Genomic DNA, 26,403 nt, shown 5'->3' on the forward strand with positions numbered 1-26,403 from the left:
CAGAAATTCAGTAATTTCGTCTGGGAATGGGCTCTTTAGATCTTCCTACATGGCCTTCCTCAGCATTGGGTTTAACTCCTTAGGGTTGTTGACCCATATCTGCAAGAGGCTGTCACAGCTCCCAGCGTTATATCCTCCCAAAACCAAATTCAAAGCAATAAAGAAAGTGAAAGGGCCAGTACTAACAAGCTCCCCACTTGAACCTATTTTTGATAGATTTCAACTAAAAATTTTCCCAGAAATTTCTCTTCTCATTTCTATTATATTTAAGTGACCAGTCAAAGTGTAAAACTTAAGTGTCTAAGGAAAGTGATGTAAGTATAACTGACATATAAATCCTGATTTATTTCTTGGATCTGAGCTCATTGCGAACATCCAAATTTCCAGATTTCATTAGTCAGGAAGAAATAACAAGAGAGGTTGAATGGGCAGCCAATAGGGTCTGCCGCAAACAGCATAAATAATCAGTAATTATTTTTTTACATTATTTGCTGTTGATGTGAAGCTTTTTACACTGGAAATGAGAATAAGTAAGCTTTCCCAAAAACATTTCCTGTGATTTGTCTGGCATTTATGTTTTTCTTCTTAGATGTTTACTGCTATAGTAAAAAAGCATTTTTTTTTCACATCAGAGATGAAACTAGCAATTAAGCATTAATAATGACTTTATTTCCTCTGTTGGTACCTTTGCAACTCTAGATTTTACATCAGCAGGTATATTCTTTTTAAGTGGGAGCAAAACATTTGGTATGCATGGACATAAAGAAAGGAAAAATAGGCCGGGCGCGGTGGCTCTCGCCTGTAATCCCAGCACTTTGGGAGGCCAAGGCGGGTGGATCACGAGGTCAAGAGATCGAGACCATCCTGGTCAACATGGTGAAACCCCGTCTCTACTAAAAATACAAAAATTAGCTGGGCATGGTGGTGTGCACCTGTAGTCCCAGCTACTCAGGAGGCTGAGGCAGGAGAATTGCTTGAACCCAGGAGGCGGAGGTTGCGGTGAGCCGAGATCGTGCCATTGCACTCCAGCCTGGGTAACAAGAGCGAAACTCCGTCTCAAAAAAAAAAAAAAAAGAAAGGAAAAATAGATACTTGACTACTAGACGGGGGTGAAATAAGAGTTGAAAACTACCTATTGGGGTCTATGCTCACTACCTGGGTAATGGGATCATTCATATACCAAACTTTAGTGACACATAATTTACCCATGTAACAAGCCTACACATGTACCCTCTGAACCTGAAAAAAAAAGTTGTCAAAAATAAATAAATGATGTCAGCATGTTTGTGTACAGTTTTACTTTTTTTTTTTTTTTTCTGTACAAGCAAGATGGGCCAATGACATTGTACTCTCTGCTTGCTGGACATGTGCTGATTGATCTTTCCCAGCAAATCAATTTAGTCTGGGTTTGTTCTAAAATCGTGGGAACAGAGAGAGTTACTCTGAACTACACAATGCTGAATGTTGTGAACACATAAACAAACAGCACTTGGCATTTCATGAGATTCTTAGTCATCAAACTATGGAAAATATCTTGAGAATGGTAGCTAACATTTGATTATTCTTCACTGATTAGCATTTACGTTAGAAGGACTAGATATATTTCAGATATTTATAAGTATTAAAATACTATGTATTCTGTGATTTTATAAATCATCTGTCTTGGATCTTTTCCAGACAATAGGCATCCTTTTCTGTTAAAAATGCTTTGTGTTAAAAATGCTGGGCACAGTGGCTCACATCTGTAATCCTTACACTTTGGGAGGCCAAGGCAGGCAGATCCCTGAGGTCAGGAGTTTGAGGCCAGCCTGACAAACATGGTAAAACCCCATCTCTACTAAAAATATAAAAATTAGCCAGGCATCGTGGCACATGCCTGTGATCCCAGCTACTCAGGAGGCTGAGGCAGAGGAATCGCTTGAACCCGGGAGGTCAATGTGGCAGTGAGCTAAGATCACACCACTGCACTCCAGCCTGGGTGACAGAGTGAGATTCCATCTAAAAAAAAAATTCTTTTAGAGACTTTCCCCTCTGCTTGTGAATTTTCTTGTCTGCTTGTGAATATCCTAACCCATCATTGTAATTGCTTTAACATTTGCTACATTTGCTTCTTTCTGTTGCAGATTTTTCATTGCTTTTGCAACATATTAAAGATTGTTTAAGGTTTACAGATTGATGGGTTGTGATTAACAGTGATATTAGAGAATATATGAATGCAATTTTACTAAAACAATGTTCTTATAATTTCAGTCACTTTCTACCTATTTCTTATTGTTATTATCAGCAATTAATAAAGAAGCCATTAAGTAGTATATTATTGCAGGTGTTGAAAAGCTTTCAAAAATGTAACAGATGAAATCTCTTGCTTGTCACAAATCTATAGGAAATGATACTTTAGGACAAAATTGAAACAACCACTTGTAAATCACACCACATCTTGCCTGCGGAAAAGAAAGTTGGAATTTCTCAGCATTCTCTTGTATAATGGCTTCCAAGGTCTATGTCTTAGAATGCTCTCCTTTTTTTCTTTTTCTTTTTGAGATATAGTCTCGCTCTGTCACCCAGGCTGGGGTGCAGTTGGCGTGACCTCGGCTCACTGCAACCTCTGCCTCCAGGGTTCAAGAAGTTCTCCTGTCTCAGCCTCCCCAGGAAAGTCCTCTCCTTTAAAGCCCATTGAAGAGACAAAAGGCTTATTACATGTAATAAAGACTTCTTGTTTTGTTTTTAAGGTTTTTTTGTATGTGCTCAGCACAAATAAAATATAGAGGTTTTCCCAAAGCTTGGCTCAGTATGTATGACTGAGCCAGATGGATCTCTCTATTTTCAAAATTTTTGATGAAGCTACCCTTTTAGCATTTTTTCCTTTGTGTATGATAATCTTAAAATCTTTTTCATTTGTTTTCCTAAAAATAACTCTGTAATGATCACAAACTGTCATTTCCGAAGCTTCATAGATGAGGGCTTTTCAGGAAGTAATTCTTTAGGTAGTAATCTCCTTTGGTACTGCATTAATCCCATTTCCATCTATGCTTTACATCTGCCCTTGTTCACCTAAGCAGTATATTTCTTTTTTTTTTTCCTAAGCAGTATATTTCATAACAATTTTATGACCTTCTGATAGTACCATCCTGGACAAGTACCACTAAGATTTTAGGTCTCTATGGCTACGATCCAAGCTGTTTATGGTGTTCACACCTCAGTTACTGAAGGCTCTTATCACGCATTTAGCACATGTTCTTTCTCACTTGTTAAGTGTTGCTCTTTCATCCCCATTGTGGTGGATTTGCCTTCTGACAAATGGGCTCAAGATGTGGACACTACTCATTTTTAAGAATATATCTTTTGTATTAGATAATTAGAATATTCTTTAGGAAAAGTGTATATTGAAAAAGGCATATAATAACTGTCAGATTCTCTTCATTAATTAATCTATCAAGCATTTCCTGCATCAACAGCACTATTTTCCTGAGAAGTTAGAAAACCTGGTACCGGCACATAGATTTCTTCCTCTTCACTAATTATAATCGTCAATACATTGGACCAGTTTTGACTGACTACTAGCATAGTATCTATCACAGAACTATTTTTGTGTGTGTGTGAATAGTCATTTTGTTGTTTTTCCCAAGTGGGATGGCTCCATTCTTAATAGATGAATTTTGTTTATTCAGCCGGGATTTTATTTTTTTCACTTTTCCAAGGTTTACTTACTTAACACCTTTATTACTGACTGATAAGTTATCTAAATCTTCACATCATAGCATTTGGATAATGCTTCTATTTTTCTCACTTTTCCTCATTCTTATGTGGCTGAATTTAGGTTTGCCTTAAAAAACTGCCTTTTCTTTTATTTGAATTTTTCAGTGAAATCTCTGAAGGAGCTTGTTTTTATATTCCATGCCATTTATTTTATTTGAAGTTCCCAGTGAATTCTTTGAAAAAGCTTGTTCTTATATTCTATTTATGCCACTATATGCAGCTTTTTGTAGGGTGGCAGGTGATATGGTTTACCTGTGTCCCCATCCAAATCTCACCTTGAATTGTAATAATCTCCACAGGTCAAGGGTGGGACCAGGTGGAGATAATTGAATCATTGGGTGGTTCCCCTCATACTGTTCTCATAGTAGTGAATAAGTCTCATGAGATCTGATGGTTTTATAAATGGGAGTTCACCTGCAAATGCTCTCTCTTGCCAGCCACCGTGTAAGACGTGACTCTGTTCCTCCTTCACTCTGCCATGATTGTGAGGCCTCACCAGCCATGTGGAAATGTGAGTCAATTAAAACCTCTGTCCTTTATAAATCACTTAGTCTTAGATATGTCTTTATTAACACCCTGAGAATAGACTAACACAATTGGTTTCATGATTTTCTACCTAAGTGCCTGTTTTGTGCCTAAAGCAGTCAAATCCCCTCCATTTTTAGCTTGGTCAAGCCTTACAGAAAAATTGAGTATATGTAATTTTTCAGCTTAGACCCAGTTGAACTAGGGTAGAGTTAGAGTAAAAGGCATTTTACCACATACTCAGTGGTATGTGGTACAGTGTCAGCCCCACCTTCAATAACTTCAAGAGAGAGAATCCTGTGGTAGGATTTTAATAGAAAAAAAAAACAACCAGTAACATTTTTTTCATTGAAAGTCCTTTTGTTCAGTGCATTGGTTGTTATAGTTGAAACCTTAACATTTTTTTTCTGGCTACAAACTTTTTACACTAACCCTTTAATTTAAGAGACAAGTGAGTGAAAGTTCTGGGTATGTTTTCCTCAAAGGTTAAGCGTGATCTTCAGACAAATCTCATTAACTCACGTTAAATGAAGGTACCTAAAGGCAGATCTCACTTGTGTTAAAAATATTTATTCTTAAAGTTGGACATGTTCAAGGCTTAAAAATTAACTTCAAAACATGAAGCCAATTCACAAACACCTAAGTTAGGTGAAGGAAGGAGAATCTTCCCTAACTTTAAAACACACGTTGAGTACCTTCCCCTCCCACTGCTTCTTTATTTGCTACAATTATATCCATATTGGGTATAGGCCGTGCCTTCTTAGACTGATAGAAAATTTGACTTTTCTCAGAATTTATGGAGAATAGCAGAGGTTAAGTGTTAGAGCTTGGAAGAAGTCCTATGAATGCAAAGTAAACAGAATTAAGATGTTAACAGAACAGTAATTACGCAGATTGTATATTGTCAATAACGAGGCTCTGTTTTTCAGCAGAGAAAGTACTTCTACGGAATTGCTGCTGCCAGAGAAACAAAACCAAAATTTGCCGTGGATAACACAAAATCCATGCAGCTGAAAGTTAAAATCAGTGAATCATAAACTTTTAACAGGTATGGCAATAAATTATTCTACTTTTTTGGTTTTGATCTTTAAAATATGATAAGTTTATTCATGATAATTTTTTGAAAAATCTGAACATTAACTGCCATTATATTTTAAATGAAACTTATCTCATAAAATGGATGAGTGTGCACCATATTGTATCTTTTAATGTTCTTTTTAGGTAAATAGGGCCTCATTTCCATAACTGAGAGCAAAGAGGCTTAGCATTTTCAATGTAAGTTTAAGACTGGGTTGCCTAGCAATATTCAAATGAGAAAGTCCCTCCTCTGGAACTGGTTATGAAACACTTGTCCATGTGAATGTGTATTAAATTCAGAAAAGGCAGTGATTTCTTAGCACCTAATTATAACCAGACAGGAGACCATGTAATCAGATAAAAACAATGTGAACTATCAGTAACTTTTATGCAGATTAGTTAAGCCACATAACACTAATTATAAATGTATCCTTAGGTGTGGACCTAATCATTCACTAATCTCTCCTAAGTGCTTCGTAAGCTTGTCATAGAATTGGCATGTAAAACCGAGGCCTCAGTCCTCATCTAATCCTATTTTTGTGCATTTATTTCCTTCTGTCATGGCCCATGATACACATTTCTTGGTTTTTATGCCATTATCAGACCTTAAAGTTCCTTTAAAAGGCTTGATATATTTGAGTTGACAGTTTACATGCTATACCAGAAAAAACTTCTGCTACAACTCTTGTTGCCTTTCATGCTGAGCTGTCCATTCTTGGTGTCCGTACAGCATATGAGTTTTATTATATGCTTTATTTGGTTACTCTCGGTCTTATTCATTGGTCTTACTCCTGTGTAGCTATTTATCTGTTCTCAATAATCCCTTTATTTTTGGTTCTTTGAGTAGCCTTGGACCAATCCAGTTCTCTTCCCTTTCTTGCTGGTAGTTGAGAAGAGTAACTGTAGAATGTCCTAGGAATACAATATCCTCCGATAGGGAGGAACTGCCTGAAACCTGTCCCTCCAAGGAAATTGAATAGTTTGAGTTAGGAAGGAGCTTCATGGGACAGAACCTGAGTTTTGTTCCTCTCTTTCCTGGAAGCAGGATGTCCTTTACGGCTTTTCCCAGGATGTCATGTGGCCTCTGAGGTATATAACCCAGCGGGGCCTAAGTGGGGCACTCACATCAAGACTACGTCTTTCCTGTTCAGCTTTCTTCAGCCTTGGGGGAATTCACCACAATGGATCCAAGACTTCTGGCCCTTGCTAGTTATCTACAAGAAAAAAACCCCTTTCACATAACCTGTGAATATGTTGTCTTTCACTGGATTTAGGCAAATAGATAACCAGTGCGTGGTGGACCTACACAGTGGCCCAGGATGCAGTGGTATATATGGACGCCCATTTCTGGTGGTTGGCATAGGGACGATCTTTGCTCTTTTCCACATGGAACGGGAGTTCTTTTTTGGGACTGATAATTAGAGACACTGCTTCACAATCGACCTTCCAAAGAATAGTGCCTGAAATATGGTAGCACTGTAATAAACTGTATAAAGTGCACGGCGAATGAGTACGTCTTAGACCTAGAGCACGGCATGAAAGACACTCACGTTGAAGAAGACAATATTTGAATTTCTACTTATGTTTAAACCTCACTTTTTATTTACTTTCATGTATTTTGAAATGTGGATAATACTGTCTTCTATATCACACGTATATGACTTTTAAATGGGGCTCTGAAAGACTCACTGTTGGAGGGCAATCTCTCTTGTCACATTGCTTTCTGGTCTGGCCCCTCTGGCTCCCACGGCTCCTCTGCTTCTCTTCCGCATGAGGACCGGTCCCAAACCGTAGCCAGAGCTGGGCTAGTACTGCTCATGCCATCTTTCTAGACTGTCTTCTTTAACCAGTTCTGACTGCTCTTCATTGTGATTTGTGGCTCTCTAAATTGGCGAAGTCATTTTAATGGAAAATGTCTATTCTGCCCCTATTTTGATTAGAAAGGGTTAGCTTCCATGTAGCATACTGTTCTAAGGATATATTTTTTTTGAAGGTTACAAATCTTCCCCACAAACTCAACCTTTATCCATGATGTCTTCCTGTTTTTAAGCTCTCACAGCCTCTCTTTCCTCCAAATCTTCCCTAACACAGACTATAAAAAACATTCACAAATAATGAGAAAATAGCAATTATAGTTATATAGCAAAAGAAAAAAAAATCAAAATCATCTAAGGTAAAATATATATTCCAAGAAAGTTATATATAGATACAACTTAAAAAAGCTGAATTAGACATAAAAATCTATATGTATCAAGGGAGTTTTCTCTTTAAAGTTATTTTCATGCAGATGTTTTTATAAAACAAAGAATCCTTTTCATATAAATGAGCATTTTTCCTGTGTATTTTATTATACAGGGTTTGCTTGAATTCACATGCATTTTTACTATACAGGTTTCTATCATTATTTTTAACAGAAAATGTGAAAAGTATTTGGAGGCTAAGTACATTCATATAAAGCTCTAAAAGTTATAAACAAAGTTTTGACGAATGCCAGTGATCATTTGGCATCATTTCACATTTGAGGCAGAATATCTGTGACCTTCTGGTATAATTTTGCTTTGTAATCTAATACCATTAGCCAGGTCATCTCTAACAGGGATTCTCTGTTGTGATTAACAGCACTGCCATTTAATCAGTTGTTCCATCTAGAAATATTAGTGCCATCCCTAAATCCTCCTTTTTCCTTACAATTCATATCCAATTAGTTATTGAATCATAAGGAACATGTAACATACAAGATATGTTAATTTATGTTATTTATCACCCCTCCTCTTTATTCCAACTGTCACTGCCCTAATTAAAGCCATATGACCATTCTGCTTTATTTTAATAATGCCTAACTGGTCTTCCTGCTACTAGTCCTCCTGTCCTTCAAACTCTCCTTCCTTTCTTCACACTATTGTCAATAATATCTTCTAAGACATGGATCTATTTTTGTTATTTCCTGTTTAAATAAGTCAGTGCCTAGTTGTATATCCTAGTTGCTATACAAAAACGTAAGAGTGTCACTCAGGTACCTTTACAATTATTCCAGGAATTTGGCCCCTCCATTGCTTGTGGCCCCAGATTTTCATCAAGATGCCCCTTCACTTTTTTGCATTTCTACATCTTTTCTCCTTCTCATTCCTCCATCTGGACTACCTTTCCTCCAACTGTCAGCCTAATACACTCTCCTAAGATGTGGTTCAAATGTTGTCCTTTTGTGAAACCTTCTTCAGACTTCTGCTTTCTGGTACTTCCATACTTCCTTTTTAGAACTCTGTGACAACACTTAATGTACTAAATTGCAAGGCAGCATGAGCCTTCTACCCTATCGAGGTACAAAGTCTTTAGAGGCAAGAGCTTTGCTACTTTAAGTATGGAATGTCCATGTTCATTATAAAGTCAATCCTCTGAACAGTCAGGTAGTTCTGAGACTTAAAAAAGAACTTGATTATATTATTTGCTGTTTAATTGATACCTTCTAAATTCAGAGACTTATTTCTTAATCAAGACATAATCTACAGCTTTTCAAAGGCAATTTTTAGAGTGTTAATATTCTGGTTACCTAATTTGTTATTTAAGTCCGTGGTTCAATCTAAATTTTAAGTAACACTGTCATAGGCCTCTTACTCTCTATAACCACATAAGACAGAAAATGCCTCGAGTCTGGATGTTGAATTCGATGTAATGAAACTTACATATGCATAAAAATTTAAGTTATCTGCTAATTTCCTCAGTATCTTACATTTAGTTATAGGCTTACCATTTTAAAAAGTAGTTAAATATTATTTCATTAAATTTCAAGTCTGTCTATATAGGCTTACTGCCAAAGGGTCTAGCAGTGATTTCCCATCATATTTTCTTCTTTTAGTAGATTGTATTTGTTGCAATTTTCATAAATATTAGATTTTATAATATGTAACAGTTTTAAACATTATTCTTCAGCATTGGAAAAAATATGCTTAATGGAAAAATCTTATATTCATTTTTCTATAATGTCAAAAGTTGTTTTAAGTTATAAATTTATAAATATAAAAGAAAATAAAGACCTTGAGAAAAATGAAAATAATTATATTTCCCAATTGAAAAATGGAGTTAAAAATATTGCTTTTTCTAAACTGAACAAACCGTTTCAGAATTGATGGATTTTTTTATATTTATGAAGCTTTTTGGTCAAATTAAAAGATCAATAGATACTGCTACAATGTTACTTAGTATATCAGACAATGAGAGAGTATGTTCCTCAGAACTATTTCTTTGTTGAAGAATATGTAAAAAATATCATTGGTAAATTAATAGAGAACATTTCTACAAAGCAAATATAGTAAGGCATAAAATATTCCATACACAATATTAAACCTGCATTTTATTCTGGAGTAATGGAATAGAGCAAAGTTTCAAAAAAATGCATAGACGTGAAATAGAACTCAATAATGGGGTTGGTTGCATCTTTTAAAATAATGTGTAAAGTCAGAAAATGAGAATATCATAAAAATATTTTGAATAGTTTTACTGACTTATTTTTCATTGAAACTGACTGTCAGATGAGTTAATGGTGAAGGTTTGTTTTAAAAATAACAGAATATAATTTTATGAATTATTAGCTTGAAGATAGCACAACAGACTTTGAGACAAAATTTCTCAAAACAATAACCAAAGAGATAAATTAAATGAATTGGTTTAGGGTAGTCATAAATATACATGCTATTGATAGGACAAATTGAAGTGATAGAATTTGTGGATGACAGTTTGGTTCTAAAGTTTTAAACTTGCATTTCAGTTCACATTTCCTCAAGTATCATTCAGGAAAAGGTTTAGAGTATACTTATACATCCCAGAGAAATCTATGTTGTCCATTATGAGTAGGATCCGATCATTCCATTCACAAACGTTTGGAAAAAAAATTTCATAATCACTTGTTCCTCACTGTTATTGAGTTAGTAATTAATCCCACTGTTTACATACACAAAACTCCATTTAAAAAAAATTACTGAAGCATCAAAGATACTTCAGCGCATGTCATAACATTCAGCCATAAAATGGATATTAAGCATGACGTTAAAGTCCCAGGGAATGAAAGAAAGAAAACAGTCAAGCATGAAAAGTTTTTCTTTTTCTTTTGTTGTTGTTTTTATAAACTAGGCACCTGGGTAAAACGAATACTTCTCAATTAAATAATAATGTTAAATTTGCCATGGAATACAAGCAGAAAATGAGAAAGCTAGAAACAGAATTACTCTAATAACATTAAAAACAATAAAAGCAAACAAACTATGTTGGGAAAGGGCGTATAAACTTACGGTTGTCGTGTAAGCAGCTTCTGGATCATCTTCCAGCACTCTGGAGAGACCAAAATCCGAAACTTTGCATACCAAGTTGCTATTGACCAATATATTCCGAGCCGCTAGGTCTCGATGAACATAACCCATATCAGAAAGATACTTCATGCCCGATGCGATGCCTCGGAGCATTCCAACCAGCTGGATGACTGTGAAGTGGCCGTCGTGCTTCTGCAAGAGAGCCACAGTTGTTTACACTGATATATTTGAATGCAGTGTGTATGTGTGTGTGTGTTAAATAAGATCCTTACATTTATTGTATTGGATCAAATGAACATAAACATCAAGTTTGAGGGTCATTGACTGTGTTCACAAGAAAAAGTAAGACTTTGTTTGACATTTAAAGAAAAAGGAAAGTCTAACTGGAAGTAGTGAAGGACACCTAAAGAAAGGATGGAAAAAAATCAACCAAATCAAATGTCAGAAGAAAATGATTTCAAAAACTTAGGCAATAGGAGAGAACTAAGGTAAAATAAAGTAAGAGCAAAGGCTACCAAACAAATAGAATTCACTTTCCATAGTTGTGAGCTTTGAACCGGCTGCGCAGAAGGGCAGCAGAACCTAGGACTGGGTAAAACCCGTGTGATAACTGAAGATACTGTGACAAATAGTAGTCAGGTCGGGTGACTCAGGAATAAAAAATGTGATGGTATAAACAAGAAACAAGTATAGGAAAGCAGCAGGTGAGCAAGAAAAGCACAAGCAATGAGAAAATAAATAGATTTTTCCCTTCATTTTCATTATATAGAGAAGATTAAAAAGTTGACTATTTTAGCTCCTGGTTGGAAGATTTAAATTAAATAATGTGGAGAATGAGTCAGGCATGATATTGGTTACAGTAATCAATCACCTCTTACTCCTTCCACCTTGATTTTAAAATAATCTATTTTTTTAGAGAGTTAAAAAAATCCAGTTGTTATCTGAGCAAAATGCATGTATCAACAAGACCAGATACAAATCACACCCTTGAAATTAGAGGAAATAGAAATAAAAATCTTTAAAGTTTGAAAAATAATGCATATTATTCTACCTAGTTATTTGGAGATTGCTGAGTTATAGAGAAACACGAAAATTTCTTCTTTTATATATCAGGCAAAATTTACAGGAGATTACAGGCCTATCTTACTTTATGCTATATATTAGAAGCGCAAATAAGAGAAACTTAAAAACTTTGCAAGTTAAAGCAGTTTTGATGAATACATATCTGGTTTCAAACCACAGTGCAGCTTCCGGACAGGGATTATGTCACCCTAGCTGCCGTGGTGACACAGTCTCCTATACAATGATGACTCACTGCTCATGTAAACGAATAAGCTTACACTACAAATGGAACCAACTTTGTCCTGTTATATCAACTTAGCTCTCTGATAGCGCTCTGATAATATCTCCCAACTCTAGTGCAGAGAAAGGGAAAGAAGTAATCTCAGCACTTTGGGAGGCCGAGGCATGTGGATCACAAGGTCGAGAGATCGAGACTATCCCGGTCAACATGGTGAAACCACGTCTCTACTAAACATACAAAAAATTAGCTGGGAATGGTGGCACGTGCCTGTAATCCCAGCTACTCAGGAGGCTGAGGCAGGAGAATTGCCTGAACCCAGGAGGTGGAGGTTGCCGTGAGTGGAGATTGTGACTTGCACTCTAGCCTGGGTAACAAGAGCGAAACTCCGTCTCAAAAAAAAACCAAAAAACCAAAAAAAAAAAAAAATTACTCTTACACCAAGAATATCCATTCAAGCAGGCTCTTCTGTATAATTAATTTATAAAGGATAACTTAGCAAAGAAAATCTTTGGTGTTATTAGCTCTTTATGCTTCGAATCCCTCTTCTTAGACAGTACACTATTAGATGAAATCTGCCTCTGCTGTCATGTACACTGCCTACCACTTTCCCCTTAGGAATCTTGAAACCTCTGAATGGAACTGAAAGCATAAGTTCTTTCAGCCTAGCATGAAGTACACTATTTAAGTTTAAAAGTTGGTTCCTTTACCTATTCAGAAATGGAGTTGCCCCCCATCATAATTCTTGTCAAACAGAATTTTAAAGTAGTAGGGAATGTTAATGGAGCACCTGAAAGCAAGTGTCTGTTTCCTTATTACACAATAGGAAGAGAGTCATCTAACTCAGAATTGCAGGGAGAATCACATATAAAACACACAGCACAGCTCCTTACTTCATTTAATAATAGTTACTATTTCATATGTTCTTGTTATTACTGTTACTATATATTTTTTGCAATTTTAATGAGTCAGGAAATTCTCCTCCTTTCCTGAAAAATCACTTAACATATGCTTCCACATATATAAAGAAAAATAGTTATTAAGACTAGGTTGAAATTTAATGTTCTATCTTGCTGAGTGTGTCACAAATCACCAATTTGCATTTTAATACTTTTATTGAGATATAATTCATGTTCCATACAATGTATCTTCTAAAGTATACAATTCAGTTTTTACCTTATTCACAGAGTTGTACCACTATCACCAAAATCAATTCTAGAACTTTCTCAATCCCCTTTGAAAAGGTCCATATTTACTAGCAATAAGTCCTCATTTCCCCTAACTCCTCCCACCGCTCTGGGCAACCAGTAATCTACTTTCTAGCTCTATATTTGCCTATTCTGGATACCTCTTGATTGAAATCATACGGTATGTGGTCTTTTGTGACTGTCTTCTTTCACCTAGTGTGTTTTCAAGGTTCATCCACCTCATAGCCTGTATCAGTAATTTATTCTTTTTATTGCTAGATAATTTCTCTTCCTTTTGTGTATTCATCACAAAAGGATATTTGAATTACTTCTATTTTTTGATTATTATGCAAGTTATTTTTAAAATTAATCTTAAAAATATTTTTGTCACCAACATGTGAAGATTTGGATTAACTGCTTTCATGTCAACCACTATGGTAATAGTGGTTCTAACAATGATAGGTGGTATCATTTAAAAAGTAAGATTTTGGTATATTAAAACAATCGAAACTACTTTCTTCATGTTCTTTCATAGGAGTATAAATGAATAATATTTACTTCTAAACCATTGGCCAAGACATTCCGGGGGGTCCATGAGGTCAAATTACTTTCACAATAGCACTAAATACCCGTTTTTCCCTTTTTCACTAGGTTGATACTTGCACAAATGGTGTCAAACGCTGATGGGTAAAACTGCAGAAGCCTCATCAGGAATCAAGTCAGTAGCACCAAACCAAACTACACTAGTACTCTCGTATTCTTCTCTGACACAGGCACTCACAGAAAGAAAAAGAAGCTAGTTTTTCTTAAGAAGTAGTAAATCTTATGAGTTTCATTAAATCATGACCTTTGATTACACACTCAACATCAACACCTCCGAGGAAGAGAAGAAAGCAGGACTGGGCAGCAGCAGGTTGCAGTTGGCCTCATCTGTTTTATGGGATGTTCTGGATCTGGGCTAACTCCTCAGAGTTGGCTCAAACTGAGGGAGAAAAGACTGGGTCTTTGTCCTCCTACATCAATCACTGGATTCAGGCTGCTCATGTAAAGGGGTCATGGCCTTGGGTGAGGTATCTTTCTTTAGCCAAGAGCATTCCCTAAAGAGGGATTTGGTTACAGGTTATCAGCTTGCAAAACTCTGGAAGTTATAGGAATAAGGAATTTGATCCCATGAGCCCTCCGAAGAAAGTTCCTGTATGCACATATTTTTATAATCTTTCCCAGAGAACTCAATCTGTGTTCATTTATCTCTCTGTCACTACAGTCATCTGTCTGCTTATCCATGATCTATCCATCTATCTGTCTATCTACTGTTTATAGACTTGATGACAAAAAAGCTCGAGAATAGTTCTATATTCTTTTGGGAATGTGTATCTTAATTTCTTCCACATTATTACAGGAGAAAAAACAGCTAACATTCATTGAACACTATAAGCCAGTCCCAGACTAAGGTTTTTACAGGTATTATTTTATTTCATACTCTCCACATTGACATGATGTAAATATAGTGATTATCTCCAATAGTAGATGGAGATACTGTAGATGGTGAAACTGAAGGACAAAGACATATAATAACCCAGTAAATGTTGGAGTCAAGATTTGAATCCAGGCAATGACAGAGCCTGTATTGTTATCTACTGGAGTTTTTGGAAAACCAGCCGAACCAAATTTTACCTAATTCTGGGCTAGTTTGGGCAGCATAATTTGGCATAATAAAGCAATGTCTAAAAGTCCTCTTAGATCATTTAACCAAAAACAAAGGAACACTTCAGATAAACCAACAGAGGAAGATCTATTCACCTCTGTCTGACTGAGAGGAACAGCCCCATTTATTCATACATGAGGCATAGCACAAATCTGTTTCTCTACACATGATGCAACTCTCTTATTCAAACAAAATCTATATTCTTTTTTCTGGTCTTCATCAACATAGCCTCCTCAAATTTGGTTTAGGACATATTGGTTTCCTTGAATATGGTAGATGGCTAACAAACGGTGACAGAATTAAGTAACCTGTGATCCTATCTTGTGGTGCATGGGTTGTTACTGTTATATTGTTCCTTTTGTCTTGCATAAAATAGACTGTTTTCTTAAAGTAGGACATGGGTATTATCCCTTATATGCAGCAGTTCTATTACAGCATCCAGTATATTGCCAGGCATTGTGTCAGCACTCAATAAATATTAATTCAAATGGAATCGAATTGTTTATGAGGGGAGGAGAAAAATGTGAGAGCACTGAGATTTAATATTTTTGGGCTTCCTACTGAAGATTAATCTAAAAGAAACTATAAATTTTTTTATGACATATGGTTTCTTCCCAGGAAGGCAGATTCAAATGAAAGAGAGTGAATATGGCATATTTATATACTGCATCTTAGAGATTAGTAGCTAGAATTCAGTTTGTCTTCATCCCTATTTTTTTTGCTCTCTCAACCTGACTGCTGAGAAACATGGAGTTTACCCTCTAACTGGCAGAAAGGGTGAGCCTGATTGGAAGGGGTTTCTGAAAGCTATACATAATAATGCCTGCTGTTTCTACGAGCTGCAGAGCTCCATCAGAGTCTCAGACCCCAGAGCACAGCATCCCCCAGATCTGAGCAGTAAAAGTAAATGATGTGTCACATTGTCCATGCAGTAACCCAAGCTCTTCACGAGGGTTGTCAAGGCCCTGCTTCCTGGATTGTATCCCACAGACACTTCACGCCTCTCAGTGTCCGTTCATCTTAGGCTGAGCCCAGGTGCTCAGAGTGAGGTTAGGACGAACATAGGATGTGAGTGCCAGGCTGTCCCGAAGCCATCACATTACTGTCTAACAAGGTTTTCTGTGAAAATACAAATCTTACCCTGTGACTGGCTTAAAACACTTCAATGATTTTTAATGACAGAATCAAGTGACGTGTCTTAGTCGTGAATACAAAGACAGGAACCTTGCTCATATCTTTAGGTGCAGACCCCTATTCTGCTTATTTATTTATTTTTGCACGTGCTTAACTCAACCCTGCAATATGCTGTCTTATGTCTAATGTGCTTTGCTTATACAGTTCCCTCTTCTAGGAAGGTCATTCTACTCTTTGTCACCTGAGGTTTTGTGACACGTATTATCTCTTCCAGGAGCCCCTTGCTGAATCCTTAAGTTTATTCCAGCAACACTCCCTGAGTATCCTATGGGCCAGTTACTACGGTGCTAGGTGCAAGGAGTCAATGTGGGAAGCAGCTCAGAAAGCAAAATGCTCCAGTTGTACCTGCATTTGATTGGAGGTGGAGAGACAGAAAATAAATCAGTTAAAAGTAAATGATACCATTTTATTTATTTATTTATTTATTTTTTTGAGACGGAGTTTCGCTCTTGTTACCCAGGCTGGAGTGCAATGGCATGATCTCAGCTCACCGCAACCTCCGCCTCCTGGGTTCAGGCAATTCTCCTGCCTCAGCCTCCTGAGTAGCTGGGATTACAGGCACGCACCACCACGCCCAGCTAATTGTTTGTATTTTTAGTAGAGACGGGGTTTCACCATGTTGACCGGGATGGTCTTGATCTCTTGACCTCGTGATCCACCCGCCTCGGCCTCCCAAAGTGCTGGGATTACAGGCGTGAGCCACCGCACCCGGCCAAATGATACCATTTTAAGTAATGTTGAACTTTATGTAAAATAAAGAAAATGAAATAGATGAGAGAGAATGACATGATGAAGCCTGAGGATAGTTCCCAGCACGTGCCAATGGCTTAGGTCAGGAGTGGGTTTGGCACGCTTGAGAAACGAAGACCGATGAGGCTGCAGCTTGATGAGTGACAGGGAGGATAAGAGGAATACGAGAAAGGAGAGCGGAGGAAAAACCAGGCAGGGCCTTGTAAGCCTTTATAAAGAGTCTGAAATCTCTTATAAATGTGATGAGAAGTTAGAGACGAATTGTGACTGGGGAGTAAGGTACTCTGGTTTGCATGTATAGAATAGACACAGAACAATCAGTTTGGAAGCTCTTAGAGTCATATGAGAGAGTGGTGGCTTGGATGCGGTTTGAGATCTAGTTCAGAGACGAAGCCAAGTTGGACCAAGCTTCTCTCTCTACTGCTCTCAAACCACCCTGTCTATATCAACATCGTCTAACATCAAATATGCATGTGTTTGTCTCTCCCACTGGCTTGGCTTGACATGATCTTGAGGAAAATGAGCAAATCTTGTCGTGTTCACCCTTGTAATCCCAGGGCCCCGCACTTGCCTGGCACCCAGTGGATATTTAATAGATATTCACTAAATTTAACTGAACCAAATTCATTTATTTTCCCTTAAAGGAGTGAAGCTTTCAAACTTTCAGTATGTAGTAAGACAGTTTCGTGAACAATTTTTAATGAAAATCATATTTACTACAGGAGGTTCCCTGCAAATATCATGAATGAACAAGGAGTACTGAAGTGTTGACTATATTTGGAGCCATTTCCACTTCAAATGGCAAGACTCTGATTGTGACTAACACCAAATTTTTATATTTTTGCTGAAGAGTGAGGAAAAGGAAACTAAATATCTTATATAGATTTCTGCTATATTTCTTTTCAGATCTTCAGTGGGGAATCACTGATGTCAAGCCCATCAACCAAATAGCTTAAACTGTCAAAGACCTATGGACCGTAAAATACAAATCGCTGCCCTCAAACTTTATGGCGGAAAAATGTGCATTACCAAAGCAGATAACTCTGGTGATTCCGTGTCTTTAAAAAATTAAATATGATGGTAAATGACACTATAACTGGTAGATGATAAGCTGCTATTCTTGAGGAGAATTAACAAAAATTGTATATCACATATTCTATGAACATTTAAAGGGTACACTTCACAATGTGGTGTCATGGGCACCTACAATAAACAAAACAAATTTCACAGATTCCTCACAAATCTGGTTCAATAAACACTATCGGATAATGACAGTTTAAGCTAAAAAAATGAAGTCATGGGAATTTGGTCTGTATGTACATCAAAGCCTTTTTCGTTCACTAACTATGAATTATGAGAAACGGCACTAGCCTTTCAAAACGAAATGACAAAAGTAGAAGGATTAGCCGAAGCCTTGTACAATTATTAATTCCAAGCCTCTGACTTGAGCTATAAAATGGCTATACAGGACGTTTACCTTACTAGACGGTTTACAAGGGAGCAAGGTGCACAAACACTGGACACTGTAAACCTCTTGTCCACCTGTTTTTGTGTTGCTAGAGGTCATTTTCAAAAAACCAGATCTTAGAAATGCAAGGTGTTCATAAGAGACAAAAGATGGGCATCCCTGAAGAGCTGACACAGAGGATCTGACTTCTGGGGTTCTAATTGTCCTTTGGCAGAACTATACCCTCGCTCATATTATCTGCATGTTTCTACTTCTTTTTCTTTTGCTCTCTGAAATTCCTCTATTAACATATTTTTAGGGTTTACAAATGAAGTAAAAGATGAAAAATCATCTGGTGGAATTGGAATAGTATTTGTGAGTCACAAACTCAGATACATCAATCTAACCTTATATCCAGCTAAGATCTGTGCCAATGAGAAATGGGAGCTCAGATTAGGATGGAACGAAAGTCCAGGATACAGGTGATTTTATAAGGTGGAAAGAGACCCAGCCTCAGGCAGGAGGGGATGAAGCTGTGCTTCCACATGTAGTTTCTCACAATAACAGTTTTATATTTGAGGACTTGGGAAGAAGACATGAAGAAATAGGTGGATGACATAGAAAAACTGCCTTAAAAATTTTGCCCAGGGCAAGTCACGTAGAAGGAAGGAAAACACACTTTCCCACTTTTGAAGGAAACTCCCAGTGTCTTTCCGATTGGATGTTTCATCTGTTAGCTATAGTCTACGTTAAAGAGGATTTAAAGGAATGCCCAGAGAATTCAGCAATATCTTTAGAAGAAATATTTATGGGAAAATGCATTTTGAGTTCTGAACAATTGATGTATAAATGACTTTGCAGAAAACAGTCCTTGGAGGATTACTTCTATAACTTAAGTTTAAAGTTAAATTTCAGTTTTTATATGTTTCTAAATAAAAAAGGTGACTAGGCTATGACTTTTTAAAATGATCTTGAATTTGAAAAAGAAATGTTTAGGAGTATTTATAGATTTGACAAGATCATATCACTCTTGTTTTAAAAATAACTACCAAATACATAAGTAACTAGCTCCTTTTCATTGAAAATCATCTTGGTTCTGGGGTCTCCCCAATTGGAAATCTTATTATAATTTAACTTAATAAATCCTTCAAAGCTCCTTCTCTTGCAGTCATCATATATTTTGGACTTAACCTACTCACAGTTATATTTTTAGTTGTAGTTGAGAGAGGCCACCAAGAGTGAAATCAGTAATTTCAGTAATCAAGAAAACTAAAAATATCATTTCAAATACAGTTAAAAACTTAAAAAGAAAATAAGTAGATACAGGTTTGTGAAACATGGTGGCTGAATTTCAGAATTACACTTTAGGAGGTAAAAATGAATTTGAATATCATATAGCTTTAGTTTACAAAGGTTACTACTGAATTTGCTTTTTTCAAAAAAAACTTCTGCTTAGGTTTGTATGAAAGTAATCTACAATAGTTACTATATGCCACATTGATACAAAGTCAAAATTAAATTTAAAGTTATTGTGGTTGGCATTTGGGGCGGGGTGTCACAGAGTGCCACCATCTTGATGAAGCGTTGTTAGAGTATATCAGAATAATCCAGGGAAGTTTTTGCAGAATGTAACCGTGTGTGTCTGCATATGTATCTGGTAAAATCTCTCTAGGATGGTGATTCTAGTTATCGGGCACGGTTGAGAATTACAAGTTAAGGGTTTAATATTCAGTTTTGTAAATAGTGCACAGATAGAAGTGACCATAGAGGAGTTCAGGAAAAATACACAGAATTTCTTTATATATAAGTATACTTGTAAATTACATACAATCAAAAGATCAATATAGTTTTGTATGTGAAAGGAGAATTAATGAGGAGAATTATCAATTACAGTTTCATGGTATCAGTTAATGCAATGTTTAAAGAGGTATATTCCTGCTATTGAATATTGCTGCTCAAACTCCTAATTTAAAGAGGAAAGTTCACCCATCCATATTGTATGCATGGTTCTAGGCCCATCATACTCTTACATATGTGGCTGTCTGATGTCACATTATTTTTAGAACAGTATTTAAGTTGATACAGGTGTAGTAAATAATAACATTCTGCTGCATGAAGTTTCACCTATTTTCTCCCTTAAAATGTAATTAGGGTGTGTTTCAACTATTATTTTTATGGCTTAAAAACAGTTGGCCAGGTACGGTGGCTCACATCTCTAATCCCAGCATTTTGGGGCCGAAGTGGGAGGATCATTTGAGCCCAGGAGATTGAGACAAGCCTGGGCAACATAGTAAGTCTGTATCTCTACAAAAATAAAAAATTATCCAGGCATGGTGGTGCATGTCTGTAATCCCCGCTATTCTAGAGGCTGAGATGGGGGAATCTCAAACTCAGGAGTTTGAGGTTGCGGTGAACTGTGATCACACCACTGCGCTCTAGCCTGGGGATGAAGGCTCCAAATAAATAGATTAATTAACAGTTACTGATGAGTCAATGCAGTTTTCTTCTTTTTCACTGCTGAATATAAAATGAGTGTTATTCAGATTAATTTCACTCTTCTACCTCAGCACAAATATAACCACGTGCACATAATTTACAAGAAAAGTGTGCCAATAAAACACAGATTTCATTATTAATAAATAACTACTGTAAGGTAAAATGCCATCTTTACTAGACTTATAATTTGAGTACATAAATATTTAAAAGATCTATTTAATTTTTAAATTAATATTTGCTTTGCATTTGCTCAAGGAAACTCTTCAAATGTCTCACACTGCTTTTGAAATGCTGATATGTACTTACATTATTTCAATACTCATATTCTTCAAGCATATCTACATTTTATAAATGCTAAAAATTAGAATTATTTTTAGCCATTTGAAAAAACAGACCAAGAAGTAACAGACAATTTTACGACTCTTAATGACATCTTCTGAAATATAATATAATAATAGATGAGACTATGAATACCTCATTATGTGGCAGACACTGTTCTAGGAATTTTATGTCTATTATCCACTTAATACTATAGTGCAATAACCTTAGGAAGCAGTTATTGCCTACAATTGAACTTATTTTGTAGGTAAAAGTTGTCCTTGGGTTTTCTCTCTATTTTTTATACACTTTGTCTGATCCATCAGCAAATCCTATTGGCTGTACTTTCAACATATGTCATAGACCTGGACCATTTCCCATAAACTCCACTGCAACTATCCTACTTTAAAGAATCATTATCCCCTACCTGGATTATGGCAAAATCCTCCTAATTTCCCTGCAATCAGTTGTGCCTCACTGTAGTCACCTCTCAATACAGCAACCAGAGCGATCCTTATAAAATACGGTAATTAGATAATCATGCTATGCCTCTATTCCAAATACTACAATGGCTTCCCATATTACCCAGAGAGAAGCCAAAGTCATTATAATGGCCTACCATGCCTCCTTTCAATCGTTTTCCAACTTGGCTGCGTACTGGAGTCAACTGGGGGAACCTTTGACAAATACTGATGCATATGTCCCTTCCCAGGAGATTTTGATTTCATTGGTGGGGGTAGAGCTTGGAACTTGAGATTTTTAAAAGGTCTTCCAGTTTAAATGATTATAATACATAGCCAAGGATGAGAGTCATTGCTGTCCAAGAGATGCTTCCCTTTCTGTCTCCGTCTACTCTGACTTTATCTTTTCCCATCCTTCTCCTTCCCTACTCCACTCTGGCCAGATGATAGGTGGCTATATATTTTATTATTCTAACTGCAGAGTAAAAGGCTCATGCTAACAATTACAAAGAGACAACATGCATACTTTGGCACTGTTTCAGGAAAACAGGCATGTGTTCATCAAGCACAAATACTTATTTGCAGTTCTATAGAAATAAAATGTTTCTGCTTCAGAGAACTGGCATTTGCTATTACTGTTCCCTGGAATATTTTCCCTCAGGTATCCACTTTATCTGCTTCCTTACCTTCTTCAAATCTTTACTCAAATGCCATTTTTCAGTGAGACCGTCTGCTACTCAATGTAATCCTGAAACCCATCCTCAGCTCCACCTGCCTCTTCCCTGCTATACCTTTTCTCCACATCAGAAACACCATCTGATGCACCATATAATTGCTGCACTCTTATTTCTCTACCCACTAAATATTTATTTCTCTTTTTCTTACTTTGTATTCCAGGATCCAGAAAAGTACCTGGCCTACTGCAGTTTGTCAATATATATTTGCGTAACAAATGAGTAATTTATCAGCTGTTTGACAGTGGGTAAGTGACCTAACTTGCTTTGTCTGTTTGGTCATTGGTAAAATGTGGGTAATGACAACTACTTCACAGCGCTGTTGTGAACAATGTGAGCTCATGCATGGGACTGGAATCATGCCCGACTCATAGAAAGCACACGCAAATGTTAGTTATGTTAGTTAATTAAGCATGTTAATCTCATCTTTACTTCAGCCGCAGACGCCCAAATGAACATCTCGAAGTTGTCATTTCTGAAACTGTCGCTTCAGAAATCTTAAACACATACCTAGTATTATGTTGGTAAATCTGCTCTCTGGAGAAAAATAAGACAGAAAAGCCTGAGTCGTAGCATTTGCCAATTCCTGTGGTGTATATACTCCCATCACAGTGAATTTCAAGCTACTAACCGTTTATTAACCAGCTCTTGAAACTGGTACAACCTGGCTCTAGCACACCACTTCCAGTGACCTATTCTGGCCACATTCTTCTTTCCCTTCCTCTCTTACCCTTGTACACAACTATATTTGCTTGTCTATGCAAGAAAGACTTCTAGCCCATATAATTTTGATTATTTCTAGTCCGTTAGACTCTTTATTTCCTTCTTCAGCTGCATGGACTCCCTGTCTGTTACCTGCATGATCCCTTCACTACCATCCTCAGTTCCCTTTCGGCATACTTGTTTTTTTGTTGGTACATGCTCTACAAGCCATAGTTTCTAGTATCTTCACTCTCACATTTGGGGAGTTGAGTATTGATGTAGAAAATTGTCTAAGAATGAACATCATGGCTGGGCACGGTGGCTCATGCCTGCAATCCCAGCACTTTGGGACACCGAGGTGGGTGGATCACAAGGTCAAGAGATCGAGACCATCCCGGTCAACATGGTGAAACCCTGTTTCTACTAAAAATACAAAAAATTAGCTGGGCATGGTGGCGCGTGCCTGTAATCCCAGCTACTCTGGAGGCTGAGGCAGGAGAATTGCCTGAACCCAGGAGGCGGAGGTTGCAGTGAGCTGAGATCGTGCCATTGCACTCCAGCCTGGGTAACAAGAGTTAAACTTCGTCTCAGGAAAAAAAAAAAAAGAATGCACATCTTTGCCATAACACATTTAGGCTCTCCAGCCTCAGCTGAGTGTTCAGCATGATTAGTTATTTTTCTCTAGGACCGAGATGAGGACTGGCAAGTTTGGGGAAATAATATGTATAATGAACACAAATAATTGGGCCAACAGGTCAAAAGACAATCTCTCCTGGATGCTTACAGTTTATACTATTAATAACTTTAATGAAGATTTTTCGTTGGTCGCACCTGCTGGGGCCTCTATAAAATAGAGAATCAGAAACAATGGAGAAAATCCACAAGCCAAAAGTTGTGTCTTCCGAAAGAACAACAAAATTAACAAACTTTTATTGGCCAAGAAAATAAAGAGAAGACTGAAATTGCTAATACCAAAATGAAGGTGGGATATTAAAATCAATTCTACAGAAAGTTCTCCGTAGCAGAACTTGTTCTTCATGGCCCAGCATTTCCACCATCAGCTACTTTTCTTTTAAATTTCAGTAATTATTTCAAACATTCGCCTTAAAGGAAAGTTTGCCCTGAAATTCCCAGAAAACCTCTCCTACTACTTTGTGAGGAAATGCAACAAAATCAGGTGTCATTTCCTTCCATTTACACATGTTCCTCATACAGCTGTCTAGATCTGCGACTCTCCAGTCCTGGGAGACGTGGAGGCCTCTGCTCTCCAAAGTCAGTCCTCCACCGGGTTCCTTGATTTTACACCTTTTCAACTTTTGAAATCTTTTGTTTTATTAATTAATATTTAAAATTTCCCCCTTCTTTCTTTTCAGTGTATATATACATTGTCCAAATTTTCATATTTAAAAAATACCCTTGATTTTAAGATACAATCACAAATATTCACGTAACTAATAAGAGACCACCAAAATACATAAATAAAAATTGATGGGATTGAAGGGAGAGACAGACAGTTCAATAATAATAGTTGGAAACTTCAAAATCCCAGTCTGAAAAATGGACAGAACAATCAGAGAGAAGATAAAAATACACAGGACTTGAACGAAACAATAAACCAACTAGATCTAACAGAAGCACACTCTGTACCCAAGAAAAGCAGAACACAATTTCGTATGGCATGTTTTCTTGGATAAGCCATATGTCAGACCGTAAATTTAAGTATCAAGAGATTTCAAATAGTAGGTTTCATACAAAGTATGTTCTCTGACTACCGCAAATGAAGTAGGAAGTAAACAACAACAAAAACACTGAAAAATCCATAAATTTGTTTATAAACAATAAACTCCCAACCAACGGGTAGAAGAAGAAATCACAAAGAAAATTAGAAAATACTTGGCAACTACTGAAAATGAAAATACCTCATACTACAACTTGTAGGACACACATCAAAAGCACAGCTAAGGAGGAAATTTATAGCTATAAATGTTTGTATCAAAAAAAGAAAGATCTCAAAACAACAACCTACCTTAACAACTTAAGGAGTAAGAGAAGAACAAACTAGACCCAAGGGTAGCAAAAATAAAGAAATAAAAATTAGAACAAAGATAAATAAAATAGAGAATAAGAAACAATGGAGAAAATCCACAAGCCAAAAGTTGGGTCTTCCAGAAGAACAACAAGATTAACAAACTTTTATTGGCCAAGAAAATAAAGAGAAGACTGAAATTACTAATAGCAAAATGAAGGTGGGATATTAAAATCAATTCTACAGAAATAAAAAGGATTCTGACAGTACTATAAATGACTGTATGTGAACAATTAGAAAACCTGGATAAAATGGCAAAAAAAATCCTAGTAACACAAATCCTATCAAGACTAGATGATGAAGAAATAAAAAACCCGAATAGACCTGTAATTAGTAAGAAGATTAAATTAGTAATAGAAAATCTCTTGACGAAGAAAATCCCGGACCTGATGATGACGGCTTCATTGCTGAGGTCTACTAAACATTTAAAGAACGAATACAAATCCTCCTCAAACTTCATCCAAAAAAAATGAAGAGAAGAGACATTTTGATTCATTCCATGAACATTGCTGTGATACTGAAGCCAGACAAAGACACTACAAAAAACCCCGAAGTACTGTAGACCAATATCCCTTAACCATTCAGGAAAAAATCCTCAACAAAATACAAGCAAATGGAATTCAGCACCATATTAAATGTCATATGCTTCATGGCTAAATGGATTAATTCATTGAATGCAAGGATGGTTCAAATAAGGGAATTAATCAACGTAACACACCATATTAACTGAATGAAGGGGGAAATCCCCACAATGATCTAAATTGGTGAAGAAAAAAATTCGACAAAATTCAACACAGTTTCACGATAAAAACACTCAACAAACTAGGAATCAAAGAAAATTACTTTGACATTTTATATATATATCTATATATATATATAATATGTGTATATGTATATGTATATGTAATCCACAGTGAACATTATACTTGACAGATACAAACTGAAAGATTTTCCTCTAAGATAATGAACAGGGCCAAGATGGCACTTTCAACCCTTTGATTCAACATAGCTATCAGAATTCCAACAACATTTTTTGTCAGAAATACAGAAGTCCACCCTAAGATTTGTATTCACACTATATTTCAAGGGACCTTAAATAACGTCCAGCACAGCTGGAGAACTTACATTTACTCATTTCAAAACAGTATAAAGCTACAATAATGAAAATATTGTGGTATTTGCATAAAGACACACATATTGATCAATGGACTGGATTTGAGAGCCCAGAAATAAACCTTTTCATGTACGGTTGCTATGGTTTAAATGGATGTGTCCTTTCCAAATTCATCTGCCAGAATCTCATACCAATGTGATAGTATTACAGGTGGAGTTTTTGGCGAACAATTAAGTCATGCACACTCGAGC

The 26,403-nt window shown here is 36.5% G+C and overlaps 1 protein-coding gene across 5 annotated transcripts in view; it reads right to left on the bottom strand.

Moving 5' to 3' along the window:
• Positions 1-26,403, bottom strand: part of EPHA6 (EPH receptor A6) — a 999,349-nt gene that overhangs the window by 119,012 nt on the left and 853,934 nt on the right. For all 5 annotated transcript variants that reach the window (XM_054248973.2, XM_035283338.3, XM_002761301.7 and 2 more), the window contains one exon: positions 10,641-10,850. In XM_054248973.2, coding sequence (XP_054104948.2) covers positions 10,641-10,850 — 210 coding nt within the window. The remainder of the gene's footprint in view (positions 1-10,640; positions 10,851-26,403) is intronic.

The sequence above is a fragment of the Callithrix jacchus genome, chromosome 21 (assembly GCF_049354715.1).
Source record: "Callithrix jacchus isolate 240 chromosome 21, calJac240_pri, whole genome shotgun sequence".
Taxonomy (NCBI): Eukaryota; Metazoa; Chordata; class Mammalia; order Primates; family Cebidae; genus Callithrix; species Callithrix jacchus.